Raw genomic sequence first — 19,497 nt, forward strand, 5'->3', positions numbered from 1 at the left:
ACTCCTCCTACACCCAGATTCTGCCTTCCAGGCTCAGAGCCTCACCTCAGGGCCTGGGGAGGTGAAGCCCAAGGTGGTTCTAAGAGCCTGAAAATCCCAAAGGACCTGCAGAGGTGTGCAGACAAAGGCAGACTCAGCTGGCATTAAACAGCTTGATGGCCAGCAGTGGATCCTGGGCTGCTGAGAGCACCTAGCAAATAAACACCAGCAAAGCTGAAAGAATGGGTTAAGAAAATAGTTCATTTTGGTTTGTTTCATTAGAAAATACATCTAGATTTCCTCTTCCTCCAACAGCAAGAAGCCCAGAGCTTTCCAGTGAGCAGGCAGCTTTATTTCCATCATTACCCCCTCAGCATCCCCTCACTGGGTCAGGACAAACAGGGGAAGATCTCGATGCTGTTTATCCGCAGGACAGTCTGAGGTTTCACAATGACTGCAAAAGAATGGAAAGAGAGGGGGGAAAAGATCAGATGACAGCACCCAACAGTTGTGTACCTCTCAGAAGGCTCCTGCTGGCTTTGCTGTACCAGCCTAAGCCAAGCTAAAGGATGTGGGTTTCTAGGAGGCAGGGTGCTGCCTGACACTCCTGCTTTGCCAGGACAGCAACAGGAACAAGAGGTCCAGGCAGAGCCTCACCTGGGGCTGCATCAGGCTGGGCAAGGTCTTAGCACCCATTCCATCAAAACAAACAGCCATGGTTCTCCTCCTCCTCAGCCCTGTCTGAGAAGGGGCAGTCACTGGGTGATGGAAGCCTGCCCAGGATGCTGTTCAGACTTGCTGGTACCCATGACTACACAGTATTGAAGACTTTGGGAAGACAACAAGGTCTGCTGCTCTCCTCCCAGGGTGTTTTCTTCAGCAGGGTCTTTCCAAGAATCTTTATCAAAGGCTGCTGGGCCAAGGGGACACCACATCCCCATGCTGCAGCACCTCTCCTAGAGACTGACTGAGAGTGTTTGGGCTGTTCAGTCTGGAGAGGAGAAGGCTCCAAGACCTTTCTGTGGCCTTCCAGTATCTGCAGGGTACCTATGGGAAAGCTGGTGAGGGAGTTTTTAGGGTGTCAGGCAGTGATATGACTGGGGGGAATGGAGCAAAAGTAGAAGTGGGTAGAGTCAGACTGGGTGTTAGGAAGAAGTCCTTCACCACAAGGGTGAACAGGTTTTCCCTGGAGGTGGTGGAAGCCTCATCTTGGGGAGTTTTTAAGGCCAGGCTGGATGTGGTTCTGAGCAACCTGATCTAGTGTGAGGTGTCCCTGCCCATGGCAGGGCAGCTGGAGCTGGATGATCCTTGCGGTCCATTCCAGCCCTAATGCTTGCATGATTCTATGCTCTGAACGCAGCGGGCGCCTGGGGGGCAGCAAGCTGGGCAGGAGCTGCTGTGCCACATGGGGTGAGGGGCTCTGGTGAATGTATCCAGGCACCACCCTTGTGTGATGACACCTCCCAGACCCAGCACAGACCCTGCATGCTCTTTCCATCTTACTTTTCTTCCTCTCGTAGTTGTGCCTCCTCCAAAAGCGCACGTTGATCTTGGGCCATGACTCTGTCTTCTCTATCACAGTGGCTTCCACACGCACCAGGTCTTTCCTTAAAAAGGATTTTTAAAAGCATTACAAGGAGTAGTTAAAAGATTTCCATCCTCCTCCCCTTGTTGAGCAGGGTTCTGGGGGAAAAGTGACACAGAGATGACAACAGATCCTGCCCCACAGAGCCCAGACCCACAACGCCAGAGTGGAAGGAGAGGGATGTGTCAGGCTGGTGGCTTCATGGTGCAAACCCAGAAGCCTCAAGTTGCTGCATCTGCCAAGTGCAGGGCTGCACCCCTCTGCCACGTGAAGGATGAGATCAGAAGCAGCTATGGAAGTAAGGTGAACCTGCAGCAACTTGTAGGATTGCAGTAAGAGACCTTCCTCAGCACGTTCAGATGGTTTTGTGCGTCCTGCTTTGCCTCTGGTACAGGTTAAAGCCACCCATTGTCCCTTCTCCTGTGCTATGCTGCTCAATACAGAAGTTCCTCCTTCTACAAAGCATCACAGACAGCTGGCAGAAAGTATTCTCACCTTGCCCACCTGAGTAAGTCCTGGCAAAGACCCAGTGAAGAGTTCTGGCCCACTGTTTCCAGCAGGAAGCATTGATAATAGGCTGCTGGATCAAGTCTCTTCTCCTCCCACAGGCCCCTCTTCTGCCTCCCACTCTTGGTCTGTCCTGCTTGTTTATCCCAAACTGGAAGAGTAGATGGGGATTCACTGAGGATTTCATGTGCTGCTCTTCACCCTGGGGCTGGGGGTTCAGGCTGAGTGCTGAGACCACTCAGAGGCTCAAATCATTGCCAAGTCTCAGTTCCACACAAGAAAATTCTCAGCAAATAAACACAGACAGAGATGAAGGGGACATTCACTGCACTTCCTCTAGAGTTGAGTGAAATCAGAGTGATTTGTCCCTCCATATCATCTTACCAACACTCCCCCTGCCCACCCAGAGGGTCTGCAGAGAGAAAGCAAGAGGAAAAAGTCTCACTGAACTTAGCAAAATGCTGAGATTTCTAACAGCTGCCTAAAAATCACCAGAGCTGGAGCAGAAGGTGGCCTGGGGCAGGCACTGGAGGAGCAGCTACCTGCAGCTGCACAGCACCTCCCCTCTGGGAAGAGAAGGGCCTGCAGACAGCAGCCAGGCTGCAGCTCTGGGAAGTGTGGTTTTAATCCACAGCCACGATGGAGGAAGAAGAGACACTTTGTCAGGCAGCATCAGTGCAGAGCACCATTAAAAATTCATTAGCATGCTCCTTGTGCTGCCAGCAGACATCTAAAGGACATTTTCCTGACAAACTACACTGTCTGCACTTCAGGGGGGCAGAGGGGGGAAGCCCATCCAGCCTCAACCGTGCCAGCAAGGTCATCAGGAGGCCAAAGGCATTTACCATCACTCTTACCATTGACCCTCTGGGGTGCAATAGCCATCAGGGACTGAATCCTTGACCCTCTGGAGTGCAACAGCCATCAGGGACTGAATCCCTGACCCTCTGGGGTGCAGTAGCCATCAGGGACTGAATCCCAGACCCTCTGGAGTGTAACAGCCATCAGGGACTGAATCCCTGACCCTCTGGAGTGTAACAGCCATCAGGGACTGAATCCCTGACCCTCTGGAGTGCAACAGCCATCAGGGACTGAATCCCTGACCCTCTGGAGTGCAACAGCCATCAGGGACTGAATCCCTGACCCTCTGGAGTGAAATAGCCATCAGGGACTGGATCCCTGACCCTCTGGGGTGAAATAGCCATCAGGGACTGAATCCCTGACCCTCTAGAGTGCATCAGCCATCAGGGACTGAATCCCTGACCCTCTGGGGTGAAATAGCCATCAGGGACTGAATCCCTGACCCTCTGGAGTGAAATAGCCATCAGGGACTGAATCCCTGACCCTCTGGGGTGCAGTAGCCATCAGGGACTGAATCCCTGACCCTCTGGGGTGCAATAGCCATCAGGGACTGAATCCCTGACCCTCTGGGGTGCAATAGCCATCAGGGACTGAATCCCTGACCCTCTAGAGTGCATCAGCCATCAGGGACTGAATCCCAGACCCTCTAGAGTGCATCAGCCATCAGGGACTGAATCCCTGACCCTCTGGGGTGAAATAGCCATCAGGGACTGAATCCCTGACCCTCTGGGGTACAATAGCCATCAGGGACTGAATCCCTGACCCTCTGGGGTGCAATAGCCATCAGGGACTGAATCCCAGACCCTCTAGAGTGCATCAGCCATCAGGGACTGAATCCCTGACCCTCTAGAGTGCATCAGCTATCAGGGACTGAATCCCAGACCCTCTGGAGTGCAATAGCTATCAGGGACTGAACTCCTGACCGTCTGGGGTGTAATTAGCCATCAGGGACTGAAGGCCTGACCCTCTGGGGTGCAAAAGCCATCAGGGTCTGAATTCCTGACCCTCTGGAGTGCAACAGCCATCAGGGACTGGATCAGTGACCCTCTGGGGTGTAATAGCCACCAGCAGCAGCTCATCTAGGCTGGGCTTAGCAGCAGCCACCCAGTCAAGTCAAGCTTTGCAGCTGCAGCAGCAGCCCAGCCAGGTCAGGCTTTGCAGCAGCAGCAGCCCAGCCAGGCCAGGCTTTGCAGCAGCAGCACAAAGTGTGGCTGCACTGCAAGCCAGAGTTGAGGGTCAGTGGGTTCTAGTTAAGTCCTTCTGATGGACAGAGGACCAGGACCTACCGGTTGAGAGCACAGCAGAACCCAACGTGCTGCTGAAGTGCATATGAACAGAAAAGTTCTCAGCAAAATAAAGCCCAAGGCTTCCTGTGAGAGGAGGAAAGATTAAAAAAGTCTGCATTGAATGTTTTAAGTATGACTGGAATGTCCATAAAAATAGGGTCACACATTTCCCAAGAGTCTGACAGGGAGAGTCAGGCCCTGCTGCCTTCAGCAGCAAAATGGTTCCTGACAAAACACAGCTACCAGATTCTACAGGAGGCAAGGAGAGCTCACACTGAAATCTCACAGGGCTAGCCTGGGCTTAAAGCTGATGTCATGAAGCAGTGATAAAGATCCAGGGAACCTACAACACCCAAGGATCACAGCTCTGAGAGGTCATCATTCCAGCTGGCATCTGCAGATGGTAACTGAATCCCAGCCTGGGGAGCTGGGAAAAGAACAAGCCCAAGGCTCTGGGTCATTACTGCACAAGCCACTGCAAAAACTGGGCAGGTAGCAGGAGAATGGGCAAGGTTCAGCCAGAGGAAAACAACTGCCTCAGCTGTGCTTTGTCTACAGATCAGATGAACTTCTAGAAGCACCACTCATATGGCTCAGGCCTAGAGCAGCCATCACCTGACAGCTGAAACCCAAACCTGTCCAAGATTAACTCACTGCTGCTCTCAGCTTTAGGAGTGCACAACCACCTCTGCATTATTCAGCTAACAAAACACAGCTGCATGCTGTCCCAGACCCTCCTGCCACTCAAACCAGGCAGCAAGTTCCTTGAACAAACACAAAACCCAACAGATTCCAGAGCAGAAGCCAGCAAGAAGTTCCCAGAATAGCCTCTGCCACGCAGATATGTTTTGTTGCACTGGTTTTTTTCTAAGGCTTTAGAGGAGTGTCATCTTGGGAGGTAGCTGGCTGCTGCAGAAAACTAAACCATGACCATCTGGCCAAAAGAGGAGAAGTTCCTGCCTGCCCCTGAGCAGAGCCTGCAGCTGCAGGAACACTCTCAGGCAGGCCCTGGTGCGAGCTCTCGCCGCTGGGTTTATATTTAAATCAACAAACCCAAACCTGCCTCTGCTTACATCCAGCTCTCATCTCCCCCCCTCCAAGCTGCCTGGGGTTTAGGCACAGCTGGGAGCCATGTGGAAGAACTGCAGTCCCCACTGCCTGTGACATGCTGGCTTCTGCTGCTCTCCTTCCTTTCCTCAGCCCAGACTCAAGATCTGGGCACTCTGGAGGTTGGCACCTCCCCACCAGCCTCTCTTCCTGCCTGGTCAGTTGCCTCCTCCTCCTGATCTTCCTCCACTGAAGTTACTGGAGTTCAAGCTAGCACTGGCAGATGTGCAGTCTGGTCTGCTTCACGCAGCTGACAATGCTTTCCACACACGTGGAGCACCTGCAGGCACCCCACAGCTGGTTCTCCTCCTGGCTCCCAGGCCACAGGCCAAGCCCAGCACACAGACAGAAGGTTGAGGAGAACCACCTCAGGGCTGCTGCTTAAGAGAGCCAGGGGAAGGATGATGCTCTGCAACCATCTGACATGGCACATCCCTGCCTGCAGAAGCTGGGCTCCTATTGGAGCTTCTGAAGATGCCACTTCTAGTCCTCACAATGAGATTCCCCTCCCCAAAATCTTCCACAGGTGCAGCACAAGGCAGCAGCTCCAAGGCTCCCAACACTCTGCTGTCCCAGATCTATCTGCAGCGCTGGCCGAAGTCCTGCCTAGCAGAAAACCTCAGGCACTTACCAGCAGCACAACTGAGCTCATGTTGTCCACTGCACAGACACCTTACAAGTGACTCTGAAGCACCAGCAGCCCCCAGTAGCACAGATGGCAGTCAGAAGTGAGACCAGGTGCTGCTTCTAACCCACATCTATGAGTCACCAAGAAATAATTCTCAGCTGTACAGGTTCCTCCTTATCTGACCATCCTCTGCCAAAGTTGCTGCAGTTCAAGCCAAGACCTAAAGGTGTGGTTTAGCCTGCAACCAGACCACAGCCAGGGCTTCCAAGTACCTTGAGCACCTGCAACCCACTTTGAGTTGTGTTTCAGTGCTGGAACCTCTTGTCCTGGGCAAAACAACAGCTCAAGACTTCACTTCTGGCTCATGCTTGGGCCACACACCACTTCTTTCTGGTGATGGAAAGGCTGCAGAACTAGCTGCTCTGCCAGCTTGGGTGGCATGGAGATGGTGACCAGAAGCAATGGAAAATTAGGAGCTCTAACATTAAGATCAAGTCCTGCTAGGTTAAGACAAAGGCAAAAGGAATTGGGTTAAAACACTCAAGTCAAATTAAGGGGTGGGAAAGGATTTCTGGCTTGTTCCAAGATGACCATCACCAAAATCAGGGTAAGGGATGGTGAAGAGCAAGATCTACTGCCAGTTTGTGCAAAGCTTATACCATGAGAGAAAAATCCAGCTGAGCAGAGGTGAACATTCTACAGCCACCTCAGAACTGGCACTGCTGTCCTGGTTCTGTGGCAATGGTTAGAGGCAGAGGTGAACATTCTACAGCCACCTCAGAACTGGCACTGCTGTCCTGATCCTGTGACAATGGTTAGAACAGAAGTGAACATCCTACAGCCACCTCAGAACTGGCACTGCTGTCCTGGTCCTGTGACAATGGTTAGAACAGAAGCGAACATCCTACAGCCACCTCAGAACTGGCACTGCTGTCCTGGTCCTGTGACAATGGTTAGAACAGAAGTGAACATCCTACAGCCACCTCAGAACTGGCACTGCTGTCCTGGTTCTGTGGCAATGGTTAGAACAGAGGTGAACATCCTACAGCCACCTCAGAAATGGCACTGCCACTGTCCTGGTCCTGTGGCAACGGTGAGAAGCAGAGGTGAACATCCTACAGCCACCTCAGAACTGGCACTGCCACTGTCCTGATCCTGTGGCAACAGTGAGAAGCAGAGGTGAACATCCTACAGCCACCTCAGAACCGGCACTGCTGTCCTGGTTCTGTGGCAATGGATAGAACAGAAGTGAACATCTTACAGCCACCCTGGAACTGACACTGCTGCTGCCCTGGTCCTGTGGCAATGGTTAACGGCAGCCAAGGCTGCGAAGCTTCTTTTATTGTTGAGTTTTTCAAAAGCCACATAAAGCAGCTAGTGCTGATACAGTCACATTTCTCTTCAATTTCAGGGGCTGCAGGAGCCCTGAAGCTACAATTTAGCACCAAAATTGTCTTAAAGCTAAATCTTGTACCAGACACTTACCCCAGGAGCGGCCTCCCAATGAGCGTGAAGTCGTCAGCACCAACCAGCAAAACCTAAGGGAGACAAAGCAGACATTTATCTACTGCAGAAATGCAGACAGCATCTTCCAGCTTCTACAGTCATCATAAAGGAGTCAAACCCCTTAAACCCAGGGCTTGACACATTTCATACCCAACACTGTTACTAGAGAGGACTGGTGGAGGAAGGCAGCCAAGAGGCAAGAGACAGATTCATTAATCAGTCTTGCAGGGGAGCTTATCCTACTGAAACATACTTCTGAAGCCTCTTTCATGCTGATCAGAACACACTGAACCATTCTGTTCTGGCTCACCAACAGTTGTAAAGGATATGAAAAGCAATCCAGGGAAGAAGAACATGCCTTGTGTGGGCTCTGAATGAGTGGCAGCTCCTAAAATCATGGATTTTTCTAGCAAGTGCAATGCACCCCAGCAGAGAACCACTCTCCTCATGCCCTTCCTGAAGGCCTCAAGATGGACACTAAAGAAATGAACATCTTGGGGGGAATTCAGCACGCTGGGAACCAGCCCATTTGGCTGCGGAACCAGGCAGGAGAGGGGAGTATGTACTGGGGGAAAGAGGAGCACTCCTTACAGACCACCTCCCTCTCCACACTGACTGCAGGGCAGCTGTAGCAAACAGCATGGCAGTGCTCAGGAGGTGCTGTGACTCCTGTTTTAGGACAGATACCTGCAAGTTAAATTCCCAAAGGGCTATGGTGGTTAAGCAAGTTTTTCACCTTTTCTCACTCCCCTCTCTAGCTCTCTGCATTCCTAGCTGACTGCTCCAGGAAAACCCCTCCTCCTCTCTTGGATAAGAGGATGCAGGACACAGCTGAAGGCAAGCCTTAAAAAAAAAACACACCAAAAATCTGCCTCAAAAACTCAACTTCAAAGCCATGGACAAGTGGAAAAACTGCCCAGCTCTCCTTAAGTGCTCACTTGGCTCTAACAACCAACATAAGCTGAAGCCAACAGAATCCCACTTTGTAATCTTTCATGTAAGACTTGGATTAATGAGCCCCTGCAAGTCCCTGCAAGTGAGCCAGGGCTGAGGACAGATAAACTGCAGCCTGGCAAACCCCTCCCTCCCAGCCTGATAAGGATCTTGCAGAGCACTGAGCAGTGACAACCCCTCCGGGAGCACCCCAACTATTCTGGGTGTTAGATTCCCAAGGTAAACACAGGCCTCAGCTGCTGGCTCTAGGAACACCAACTGAAGCTTTCTCTTGTTGTTTGGTTTTGGGTTTGTTTCTTTGATGAAGGTAGTACGGCAGAAATCTGTCTCCTGCAGGACTCAGTCCTGCCCTATCCTGCACAAAGCACAACAGTATCATCACCAGCAGGGAGACTGGCACAGCACTGAGGAACAAAATAGCTGGAGTGAGATGGGGAGATTAGAGTAGCTCTGCAGAGGACCTGGGTTCAGAATCAAGGTTGCTTTGGTTGGAAAAGACCTTTATGATCACGGAGTTCAACCATTCTCTATCATGTCTGGTGCTAACTCATGTCCCTCAGCACCGTATCTCTCTGCCTCTTTTAAACCCCTCCAGGGATAGGGGGATTCAACAACCTCCCTAGGGAACCTGTTTCACTGCTTGAGAACCCTTTCAGTGAAGAAGTTTCTTCTCACATTCAACCCAAACCTCTCCTGGAGCAACTTGAGGCCACTTCCTCTTGTCCTGTAACCTGTTCCTTGGGAGAAGAACCTGACCTCCACCTCCACCTAGCTGTGACCTCCATTCAGGGAGTTGTAGACAGCCAGAAGGTCTCCCCTAAGTCTCCTTAGAGTAAAACAACCCCAGGTGCCTCAGCTGTTCCTCATCAGCCTTGTTCTCCAGATCCTTCATCAGCTTTGCTGCCCTTCTCTGAACCTGTTCCAGCCCCTCCATGTCACAGAGTCAACCAGGTTGGAAAAGACCTCTAGGATCATCGAGTCCAATCTATCACCTAATCTTTCCAATTAACTAAGCCACGGCACTAAGTGCCTCATCCAACCTCCTCTTAAACACCTCCAGGGATGGGCACTCCACCACCTCCCCAGGCAGCCTATTTCAATGGTTGATCACTCTCTCTGTGAAGAACAGTGCCCCTTGCAGAGAGGGGCCCAAAACTGAATCCGGTGCCCAAGGTGTGGCCTCACCAGTGCCCAGTACAGGGGGACAATCACTTTCCTGGTCCTGGTGGCCACACTCTTACTGATCCAGACCTTCTTGGCCACCTGGGCACACGCTGGCTTGTCTCCAGCCAGCTGTTAACCAGCACCTTCAAGTCTTTCTCTGCTGGGCAGCTTTCCAGCCACTTTGCCCCAAGCCTGGGGCACTGCCTGAAGGGAGGTTCACAGGGCACGGTGGCACTGTGGAAGCATGGCACTCATCACCTTTTCCATCCGGATCCGGTCTCCACACTCAGCCTCCAGTGCATTGTCCATCATAATCAGGTCTTCACTGGTTATTTTCCACTGCTTGCTGGCAAAGTGCACCACAGCAAAGAGCCTCCCGTAGTGCCCCGCTGCGATCAGCTGGTTCACCTTCTGCACCACTTCTGTGAGAGGAGGAGAGCAGGGAAGGAATCAGGCTGGAAGCCCAGCAAGCTGTGAAGAGCTATTCCAAACTGACCCAGCCCCTCTGCTTGCCCACCAAACCCTCAATCTGCTGGGAAGCTGTCAGCCAGGATCCAGAGTTGTGCTGTTCCCACAGGGTGTGAGCCTGCCCCTTGTACGCTGAATGATCTCTCACTGCTGGCAGACCCCTGCAGCAGGAAACATTCATATGGAGACACCACAAAGCTCTTCTGCAACCTGACAGCTCAGCCTGATTCTCAAGCATCTTAAAATGGGCTGTAATAAGACAGTGTTCCAGAGAGGAGCCCATGTACACACACCCAGCCCTCAGCGCCCAAGTCACATAAAGGAGGCCCAGGACTCTGATGCCATGTCAGGTACACAAGAACATCAGGAAGAGCTTGGCCAAGGGCACAGGAAAAAGGGCTCCAGCACACTGGGAACTTGTACCTGCAGGGACAAGAAGGACCTTTCCCTTCCAGCCCCTAATCTTCTGTGATTCTGTGTGATTCTTCCAGTAAATCTCTCCCCACGCGGACAAGCAGGTGCCAGGAGCAGCCCAAATCCCAGGGACGAGGTCTTGCACATGGACAAACTCAGTCTGCTGGGATCAGCTTCCTGAGCAGTGGAGCCAAACACCATTTTTATGGGAATATCAAAAGGTGTTGCTTAATGAGGGCCCTTCCACTGCCAAGTGGGAGCTTTCCACCCCCCTAAGCTGTTCAGAGAGAGAGCAACTTCTCTCTCACTGCAAAAATAGATTTTCTTCATTGTTCTTTTCTTTTTTTCCCTTGGAATATAAACAAAGCTTCCCTTGGGGACAGACAAGAATTTAGGAGCCTGTCAACCCCAGCCCAGCCCTCACAGGAACACTCAAAGTGCCCAAGTTTTAACCCAGCAAGAACAGAAATCATCTGCAGGGCAGCAGCTGCTGCAGCTTGCACTAGGATGCAGAGCTGAGTTGCTGGAGTTGCTGTCCCAGAAGAGAACTCCACCACGTCCTGCTTGCTCTGAGTCACACTGAGCTGCTACAAAAGCAGAGGGAGACAGAAAAAATGCAGCCTCTCCTCTTTGGTGTGGCCCCAGCTACACAGAGAGTAAGATTCTCCCAGCTCTGAACTCTGATCTGGGTGTAGCAGAGTTCTGTGGTCAACACCTCAAACCCAGAGTCCCTGAATCACAGAATGGTTTGGGATGGAAGGAATCTTAAAGATCATCTAGTCCCAAAACCCCTGCCATGGGCAAGGACACCTCCCACTAGCCCAGGTTGCTCAAGGCCTCATCCAATCTGGCCCTGAACACCTCCAGGGAGGGGCCATCCACAACCCCCTGTGCAACCTGCTCCAGCATCTCACAGTCCTCATTGTCGAGAATTTCTTCCCAATCTCCAGTCTCAGTCTCCCCTCTTCCAGCTCAAAGATACCACTCCTTCTCCTGGCCCTACAGGCTCCTGCCAAAAGTCACTCCCCAGCTCTCCTGGAGTCCCCTTCAGGTCCTGGAAGGTTGCTCTAAGCTCTCCCTGGAGCCATCTCTTCTTCAGGCTGAACAGCCTCAGCCCTCCCAAGTTGTCCCCACAGGGGTGGGGGTTCTCCAGCCTTCTGATCATCTTCAAGGCCTCCTCTGGACCAGCTCTAGCACTCTGATGTCCTTCTTTGATGGTCAACAAGCTTCTCTGAGCAACCCCCATGCAGAGCCATGCTCAGACAAGGGCTATTGCCTTGTCAAACCACAACCTTCTACCCGTAGCACTCTCATCTTTTTGGAACTACAAAAGGTACATTTTCCTCCCTGCACTTGGGTGCTGAAGCTGTTGATACATCTCCCCAAGGCCCCTTGTGATGCTACCACTGTACCACCATAGCCTGTACCCCAGCACCATGTGGAGAGACCCTTCCTAAAATATCCATGGCTGCCACCACAGCCAGCAGGAGAACAGAAGGCAGAACTCAAATGCTGTTTGCTTTGGATAAGCACAGCCAGGAGATAATGATGCAAGCTCAGGAACAGCAGGAGGTTACAAGACATGGAAATGAGAGCAGCCCTGAGGATCCCATGGGAATCAAACAGGGAACATGGGACCCTGTTCACAGCAGGGCTTCAGCATCTCAAAGCGAGTGGTTTACGGTTCACTACTGGGTCAAATCCTGCTAGGGGACAGAACTCTAATATGTCACTGGAGCAACCCCAAGAGCACAAAGGAGAAGGAACTCAGGCCAACAGCAGAGCTAAAGCAGGAGGCTCTCTGCAGTGCACATCACACAATCACAAAAACACTTCAGTCAGATGACAGGAGACTATTGGCAAAAAGGGGACACAGCTCTGCTCTGCTCCTCTCTCTCTCTCCTCTTCCCAGAGCTCCTCTCCTTTACTTCCCAGGTCTCTCTCACCTAAAGCAGGGGAGTCAGGAGCCTTTCAGAGATGCCCCAGTGTCCAAGCCCAGTGAGGGCTGCCTGGAGCTTGCTGCCTGCATGAAGAACTCAGCTGCAAACTGCCAGCACCACAGCAACTGCAAAAGAAATTCTCCCTCTGGGCCTCCTGCCTAGTTCTGAGAAGGTCCTGTCCATGTGTTGGCTTCCCCACTCCTGTGCTCTGCATTTGATTTTTGGGTCTCTATGGGCCAGGGTGATGAGTGGGAGACTGCCATGTCCTAGTCAGGCTAAGCAGTGAGGATGGCTGCTCAAGAGCCACTTCCCCTCCTGTGTCGGGAGAGTGACCACTGCAGGGGCCACATGTCCCTTCCAGGAGCACTGAAAGGAGCCTTCAGTTGTTGCTGTCCCAGAAGATGACTCCACCACATGCTCTTTTCTCCAGGTGAGTGGTCTGCCACAGAACTCCAGAGGGGAAACACAATCCCTCCTCTTTGCCATGGCCTTAGCTGCACAGCAGGTACAGTAACCCTCTCCCACTTTGAGCTGCTGATCCAGCAGATCCCTGACTCTCTGTGGGGACCAAAACTATGTTCACTAATACTGTGTCACTTCCCAGCCACCCAATGCCTTATGTCACACCCCTGCAGCTCTGTCATGTGCCCACCAACCAACTGGTTATGCTGGCTCCAATATTCTGTTTTATGTCCAAAAATACCCCAGATGTCTGCTGTGCCCACCATCCAACTGCTTGTGCTGGCTTTGGCCTTTTCATTTAGCCATCAGAAGAAAAAGAACTGTTTTCTCCTCTCCAAAAGGCTTTAGAAAGCAACACACCACACTAGCTGAGGTTCCTCTGGCAGTGTTACAAGCTGTCATAACCTAAGGAGACCTCATGCTTGTACCCAAATCTCCAACACAAGCACCTGGAGTGACAGTAACACCAAAGAGTGAAGAACAAAAGCTCTAGCTCCAGTCATTAAAGACACTTCTTTATGCTTAGTCAGGCCACCACAAGCAATACTGGAGCAGAGTTCTTCTCTTGGAGACTTGAGACCTTTACCTGCATGATATTTTGCTTCTTCTACTGGATCTGGAAGTTTCACTTCAGGCCACGGGGGAGAAGTCAGAGAGGTTTTGGCAACAAGCCTGTGAAGGAGGAGGTAAAATTAATTTGCAGCAAACAGATGTGGTCAAGAGATGCAAAACACAGAGAGAAAAAAGGGAAAGGAAGCTGGAGAGAGGGCAGAAAGTGGTTTTGTGCTGGGGAGCTGAAGTTATGCAGGAGATTTAGTGATCTGCCAGTGTGAAAGATGTGACCCAAAGCCCACTGGAGGCAGATTCTACTTCAGGGCAGCTCTTGGGTGAGGACAGGCTTTTCTACTCTAGTCTTCAGTGTCAAAGACAAGACAAAAGCCACATCACCTGTCCAGGACTTAAGCCACTGAAGGATGCTGGATGTGGCAAAGTCCCCAGACCTTCCTCCCAGTGCCTGGCAGAAGCACTCCAGTAGGACAAGAAAAACTGCAGCCTGTACCAGAAAGCTGCCCAAAGCCACCTAGAAACCACTTGGCCTCATTTCTGAGTTCAACTTGCTTCAGTCACTGCTCCCAGGGCTTCACCTCACTGAAGTCTACCATGTGCTGCAGCAAGCTTTAAGAAGGAACAAATGCCTCAGTGGCTGGGACTTGCTTTACTTCCAGTCCACCTTAAAGCTCAGGATGAGCAAATGGATTTATTTTGGGGATTCCCACTTCAGACTGGTATTTACAATTGTCTGAAACAAAGGAAAAGGGCTCCAAGAAACAGACTGAAAATTCACCCAGGCCAGGTTACCTCTCGTTCCTGGTGCTGAGATGTACAGCTGGGCATGCTAGTGGTGACCAAGCTCAGCCACCACCTTCCACTGCCTTGATTTTACAGGCTGGAGTCCTGTCACCACCTCCCATGGACACAGACCTACCTTAAGCCCTGCTCACACCTGAGCTTTAGATAAAAGCTTCTGTATAAGCTTTGGCAGTACAGACACCAGTTACCCTCACCACAGCTGAGAGGCTGAGTGCCTTAATGCTCCTCAACCCACTTCAGCACCCAGCACAGAGCCCTGGAGTTACTCAGGAGAAGGCAAAGTGCCTCTGATAGGGAAGAAGGGCTGAGGAGCATTCCCAACCCAGCCTCCAGTATCACACAGCAGTGACTCATCCACATCCTTTTCTCCTGTTTATTGGAGCTCTTCTCTGTTTAACAGGTCATTTAGAGAGGTCTTAAGACCCCAGCTGGGCTCTCTACAGGAGAGGTATGAGGCTGCTCCTCTTTTGTCACTTACAGCTGCCTTCCCTGAAGGGCAGCAGCAGCTTCTCCCATCTTCAGTGTGATTCAGCATTTCATTCCATAAACATTTAGCCTCTTCTGTGTCATTTTCATGTCTGCCTACAGACAGCAATAACCACACCAGGAAGGGCCTCACAGAGGCATCTAACAAGACTGTGTGATCCTATGTTTATCTTGGTTCAGGATGGCCACAGAGGGAGCAGACAATGTCCCACAGCCAGCCAAGCACAAGCACTGCTCCTCACCAGGACTCTGAGCACAAACATATTTTGGTAAGAGCTGCACATTAAATCCTTACTCTTCTTAACAGGGTAACCTCCCCTGCTGCAACAGAGAATCACCTTAATTCCACCTCTTTTCAGACACAAAGCAACTGTACTGCTGGCACAAGAGCCTCTCCATTTCATCAGTCCCAGCATGGTGGGGTTGGAAGTGACATCTGGAGAGCATCCAGTCCAAACCCAGCTAAATCAGGGGCACCCACAGCAGCTTGCCCAGGATCACAATGTCCAGCTGGGTTTGGAAGCTCTCCAGAGAAGGCAACTCCACAGCCTCTCTGGGCAGCCTGCTCCAAGGGCTCACTCACACAAAAGAAGTTTCTCCTCACTTTCAGATGGAACCTCCTGGGATCCAGGTTTGTGCCTGTTACTCATTGTCCTGTTGCTGGGCACCACGGACAAGTCTTGCCCCCTACCCTTTATCTCTTGCTGAGCACTGATCAGAACCCTTCTGGGACTGCTCTTTTCCAGCCTAAACAGCCCCAGGGCTCCCAGCTCTTCCTCCTCACAAGCCTCTCAGCCACTTCACTGGACTCTTTCCAGTAGTTCCCTGCCTCTCTTGAACTGGGTACAGTACTCCATAGGTGGCTGAGATGATCACTGATCCTCTGGCTCAAACCTGAACCAACCCTCAGCTGCCTCCAGGCTAGTACCATGGCTGCAGATAGCCAAGGTAGTACTAAATCACCAGAACTCCTTCCCAGCATCAGAGCTGAACAGCAGCAGACTCTGCTTAGACATGCCACAGGGTGTTAACTCACAAATGAAACGCTGCATGGAGCTCCCAGTGTGAGTTTGAGGGGGGAAAATGCAAATGCCACTTGCTTAGCATCAGCTGGTTATCAAGATCTCCAGGACAAGGAGGAGCAGAAGCAGCTGTTTACATCTCTGTGTAAGAGCCACTTAAAGACACAATTTGCTCCCAAAGAACAGGGGAGAAAAGCATCACTCTTCTCTGCACATGCAGTCCAAACCCACCATGGCACAAGTCCATCCTGCAGAACTCAGGATTATCCTAAGAGGTACTAAATGAATCTACTCAGAAGGAGGCACATGACCAAAAGGCACTACATTATAGTTCCTTGTTAAGCAGAAATCCAGGAGACCACAGAGACAGCCCTAAGGGTGAGGGAGATTCATCCTAGATCCTGAGAAGACCAACCAGGAGGCAGAGATGCAAACTCTGTGATCCAAACTGTCCTCATGCATCTGATGGTGCTCAGGGACACGAGGACACAGTTTGGATCACAGGAATAGGCCTCTCCTGCTCGCTTCGGCAGCCTAGAGGGAATGAGCAAATCTTGTGGTTTATTCCCAAAGCTGCTGACACTTCTCCACTTCTGCAGTGTCCCCTTCTGGTTACAAGAAGCAGCAGCAGCTCTGTCTCGTGTGAGACCTCAGCAGAGAAAACACAGGACACAAAGAAGCAACTCTCAAAGTGCTAAACCAAACCAAATCTGAGTTTTCCTGGCTGGGTGTCCTGTGTCACCTGGGGCAAACTCAGCATTTATCAAGTATCAGAGACTCCATAAGGGAGATGAACCTTGCCTGGGGAGCAGACGAGCTGCACCCAAACAGGTTGAGTGTCAGTTGAAGCCCTTTCTGCAGCTGGGCTGCTGCAATGTCCTGGCTCGAGTGGACTCTGCTGCCTGCCGTGGCTGAGCTCACACCATGGGCCCTTTCCTCAGCAGGGGACTCAGTTACCCATCTCCAGTTTCAGCTCCTTCAACAAGAGAAGCATCCTCCTAGCAGAGGAGACTGAAGGTGGGCAGAGTCCCAAACCTCTGGGAAGCTGACCAAGGGGCACAAACCATCTGTCCCTCACCCCAATCCAGAAGGGTCAGCACTTCAAGGGGCAAAAAGCAGAGCAGAAGAGTCATTTGACATTACCCTTGCTGTGGGGACGTGCTCTGGGAACTCTGGTGCCGAACCACAGGCGAAAGCAAAGCTGAAAGGAGAGAGGGAAATGGGATCAGAACAAGCAGCAGCTGTTGGGCTTTCAGCCTCTGGTGAGACAGTGTGACAGCACTGCCAAGGTGTCACAGTGCCCATCAGCTTCGTGGTGCCATTCTTCCAACTGTGAAACCTTTGTTTACTCAACACAACGAGCAAAGAGAGATGGGGGAAGGGAAATGAGGTACACCACAAGAGAAAGGAGCCACCAGTTGTGTGCAGCACTCAGGCAGAGCAGGAGAATGACCTCCTTGCACTTTTTCCAGGTGGCATTTCCAAGCCATACACAACAATTCAGTGTGGGTACAGCCAGAGCTTCCCAGCTCTTAGAAAAACAAGGAGACCCAAAGTGAGGGGAGGAACAGCTGCTGGGAAGAACGCTGGTGCACTCTTAATTCTGAGCACTCACTGGTGCTGCTAGAAGGATACTTCGAGCCTCTGGGCCTTCCAAAACAGGGTCTAGTACAGATTTGGTCAGGCATTGGAACAGGCTGCCCAAGGAGTTGAAAGAGTTACCATCCATGGAGGTGTTCAGGAAACATGTTGACATGGCACTTGGGGATGTGGTTTAATGGCCATGGTGGTGGTGGGTTGAGGATTGGACTCGGTAATCTTAAGAAATCTTTTAGTGACTCCCACTAAACCTCACAAAGTTTCCACTTGGAAAAGAGAGAAGGAAGCCAGGGCATGTTGCCAGTAATGCCCCACAGCACCATGTGAAGCACTGAACTGGAAGAGCAGGACAGGTCCAGCTCCAGTGTGGTTTGAACACTCCTGTGGTCGGGCTTCCACCACCCCAAGCATGCCTGCTCCTTCTAGACACGGTGAGCGTGGAGCAGCTCGGGGGAGCATGGAGGAGGAACACAGCTAAGCAAGCAATAACAGATGAGGATTAGAGAAGTGCATTCCTGCTTTCTGGAGCTACACCTACAGGAGTCAATGCTCACTGAAACAGCAGAGCTATTCCCATACACAACCCTTCCAGTAACCAGTGGTTTGGTTGACTACAACCAAAACCTAACCGCTTGCCTTGCAGAGGTCACATTCACCTGGCACAGCAACCAAACCCTGGCGATAAGTCAGGGGCCCCCAAGACAATCCACCTCCAGCTTCCCGGTTCAGCGAGGAAGGAAGGAGGCTGACAGAGCTCCTACACCTCCCTCCGCTCCCTGGGTCCCGCTGAAAGGTTCGCACCGGCTAAGAACGCCGTGCAACGTCGGTTCTCCTTCTCGTTAGCACACCCCCCCCGCCTCCGCCACTGCCCCTGGCGTTCTGGCTGCTCCAGGCCCATGCTGGTGAAGACCTGAGGTGGCTCCTCCTGCACCTTCTCACCCCTCGGGGAGACCTCCAGGGTTCACCCGCCGGGTGCCTGGCGTGCACAAACCGGGACTACGAGGCTGGAGCGTCTGTCCCGTGTGAGGAGGCTGAGGAGAGGCCGCAGGCAACATGGAGCCCCCGGGCCCAGAGGGCGGTCGCGGAGGACACGGAGCCTGCGACCCAGCCGTGAGACGGCCGCGAAGGGACCGGGCCGGGCAAACTGCAGGCGGCGAAACCCTATCCCGCCGCCGCCTCCCCGCTCCCTCCCTCAGAGCAGCGCAGCGCGGCCCGGCTGAGCGGCCCGGCTGGGCCCCCCGCACCGGCCCCGCACCGGCGCCTCCCCGGCCCCTCACCGGCCAGCCGCCGCCGCGCTCCCGCCGCCGCCATGGCGCTGACCCCGCGGCGCCGCCCCGGCAGCGGAAGCGCAGGGAGGCGGCGGGGCCATGGCGGCCGAGGCGGCGGAGCGGCACCTGCGGCTGCTGCGGGACGAGCGGGAGGCCGAGCTCGCCCAGAGCAGGTACCGAGGGCTCAGCACCTTCCTCTGCCTTCCCCCAGAGAGCCTGCGGGGCCCTGCCCGCACCGACCGCGGCTCAGCAGCCGGCCCCTGAGGGAAGCCCTGGTGGAGCCTTGCGAGACCACCATACAGCGGGGGCCCTGCTCGCAGCCGTGCGGGGGCTGCTGGCACCGGCGGGACACTGCTGACAGCCCTGTGGGCACCTACGGGAGACCCTGCTGGGCCTCCTGGGGGCAGGCTGTCACAGGTGGGAAGCCGCCGTGTCACCCCTGGGAAGCGCTGAGGGACCCTCTGCCCCAGCTGTCCCCCTTGGGGAGCTCAGCTGCTATACATGAGGCCTGCGGGCCCCCATGGGAAGCTGCTGGCACCTCAGCAGGGCCTGCCTGCGCCTATGGGATGTGCTGACCGGCACACCCCTTGCCTCCCCCCCCAGCATGATTCCTGTTACCCATGGGAAGCCCTCCCCCTGCCGGGACTGATGTCACCGATAGGAAACTGCTGGCACCGCTGGGACACACAGACAGACATACCCCTGAGGGACTCATTCCCACTGACCTCCTGTGGGGAGCCTGCTGTCACCCAGAGGAAATGCTGCTGCTGGCCTCAGGGTGCTCTCTCTGGAGTGGAGGGTAACTGAGCAGGTCCATTTCACCCAGGGAGGAGAGAGGAACATGCAGATGTTAGCTCTGCCCCAGGCTCTGAGCATCTGCCCCCAGACGA

The 19,497-nt window shown here is 53.0% G+C and overlaps 2 protein-coding genes across 3 annotated transcripts in view; one reads left to right on the top strand and one right to left on the bottom strand.

The window, feature by feature from the left end:
• Positions 1-222: 222 nt before the first annotated feature.
• MRPL21 (mitochondrial ribosomal protein L21) lies at positions 223-18,687 on the bottom strand. Of its 2 annotated transcripts, XM_064163533.1 has the most exons (8): positions 18,617-18,687; positions 16,884-16,941; positions 13,448-13,533; positions 9,836-9,999; positions 7,439-7,491; positions 1,483-1,586; positions 637-720; positions 223-433 (listed from the first exon to the last, which is right to left on the bottom strand). In XM_064163533.1, the coding sequence occupies exons 1-7, from the start codon at positions 18,648-18,650 to the stop codon at positions 680-682; spliced, it is 540 nt and encodes a 179-aa protein (XP_064019603.1). In that variant the 5' UTR covers positions 18,651-18,687; the 3' UTR covers positions 223-433; positions 637-679. The 2 variants fall into 2 exon arrangements, with proteins under 2 accessions (XP_064019603.1, XP_064019601.1); XM_064163531.1 differs by lacking the exon at positions 637-720.
• IGHMBP2 (immunoglobulin mu DNA binding protein 2) overlaps positions 18,669-19,497 on the top strand; it is a 35,373-nt gene continuing 34,544 nt past the window's right edge. Inside the window, exon 1 of the mRNA XM_064163528.1 lies at positions 18,669-18,780. Coding sequence (XP_064019598.1) covers positions 18,707-18,780 — 74 coding nt within the window. The 5' untranslated portion in view covers positions 18,669-18,706. The remainder of the gene's footprint in view (positions 18,781-19,497) is intronic.

The sequence above is a fragment of the Pogoniulus pusillus genome, chromosome 24, assembly GCF_015220805.1.
Source record: "Pogoniulus pusillus isolate bPogPus1 chromosome 24, bPogPus1.pri, whole genome shotgun sequence".
Taxonomy (NCBI): Eukaryota; Metazoa; Chordata; class Aves; order Piciformes; family Lybiidae; genus Pogoniulus; species Pogoniulus pusillus.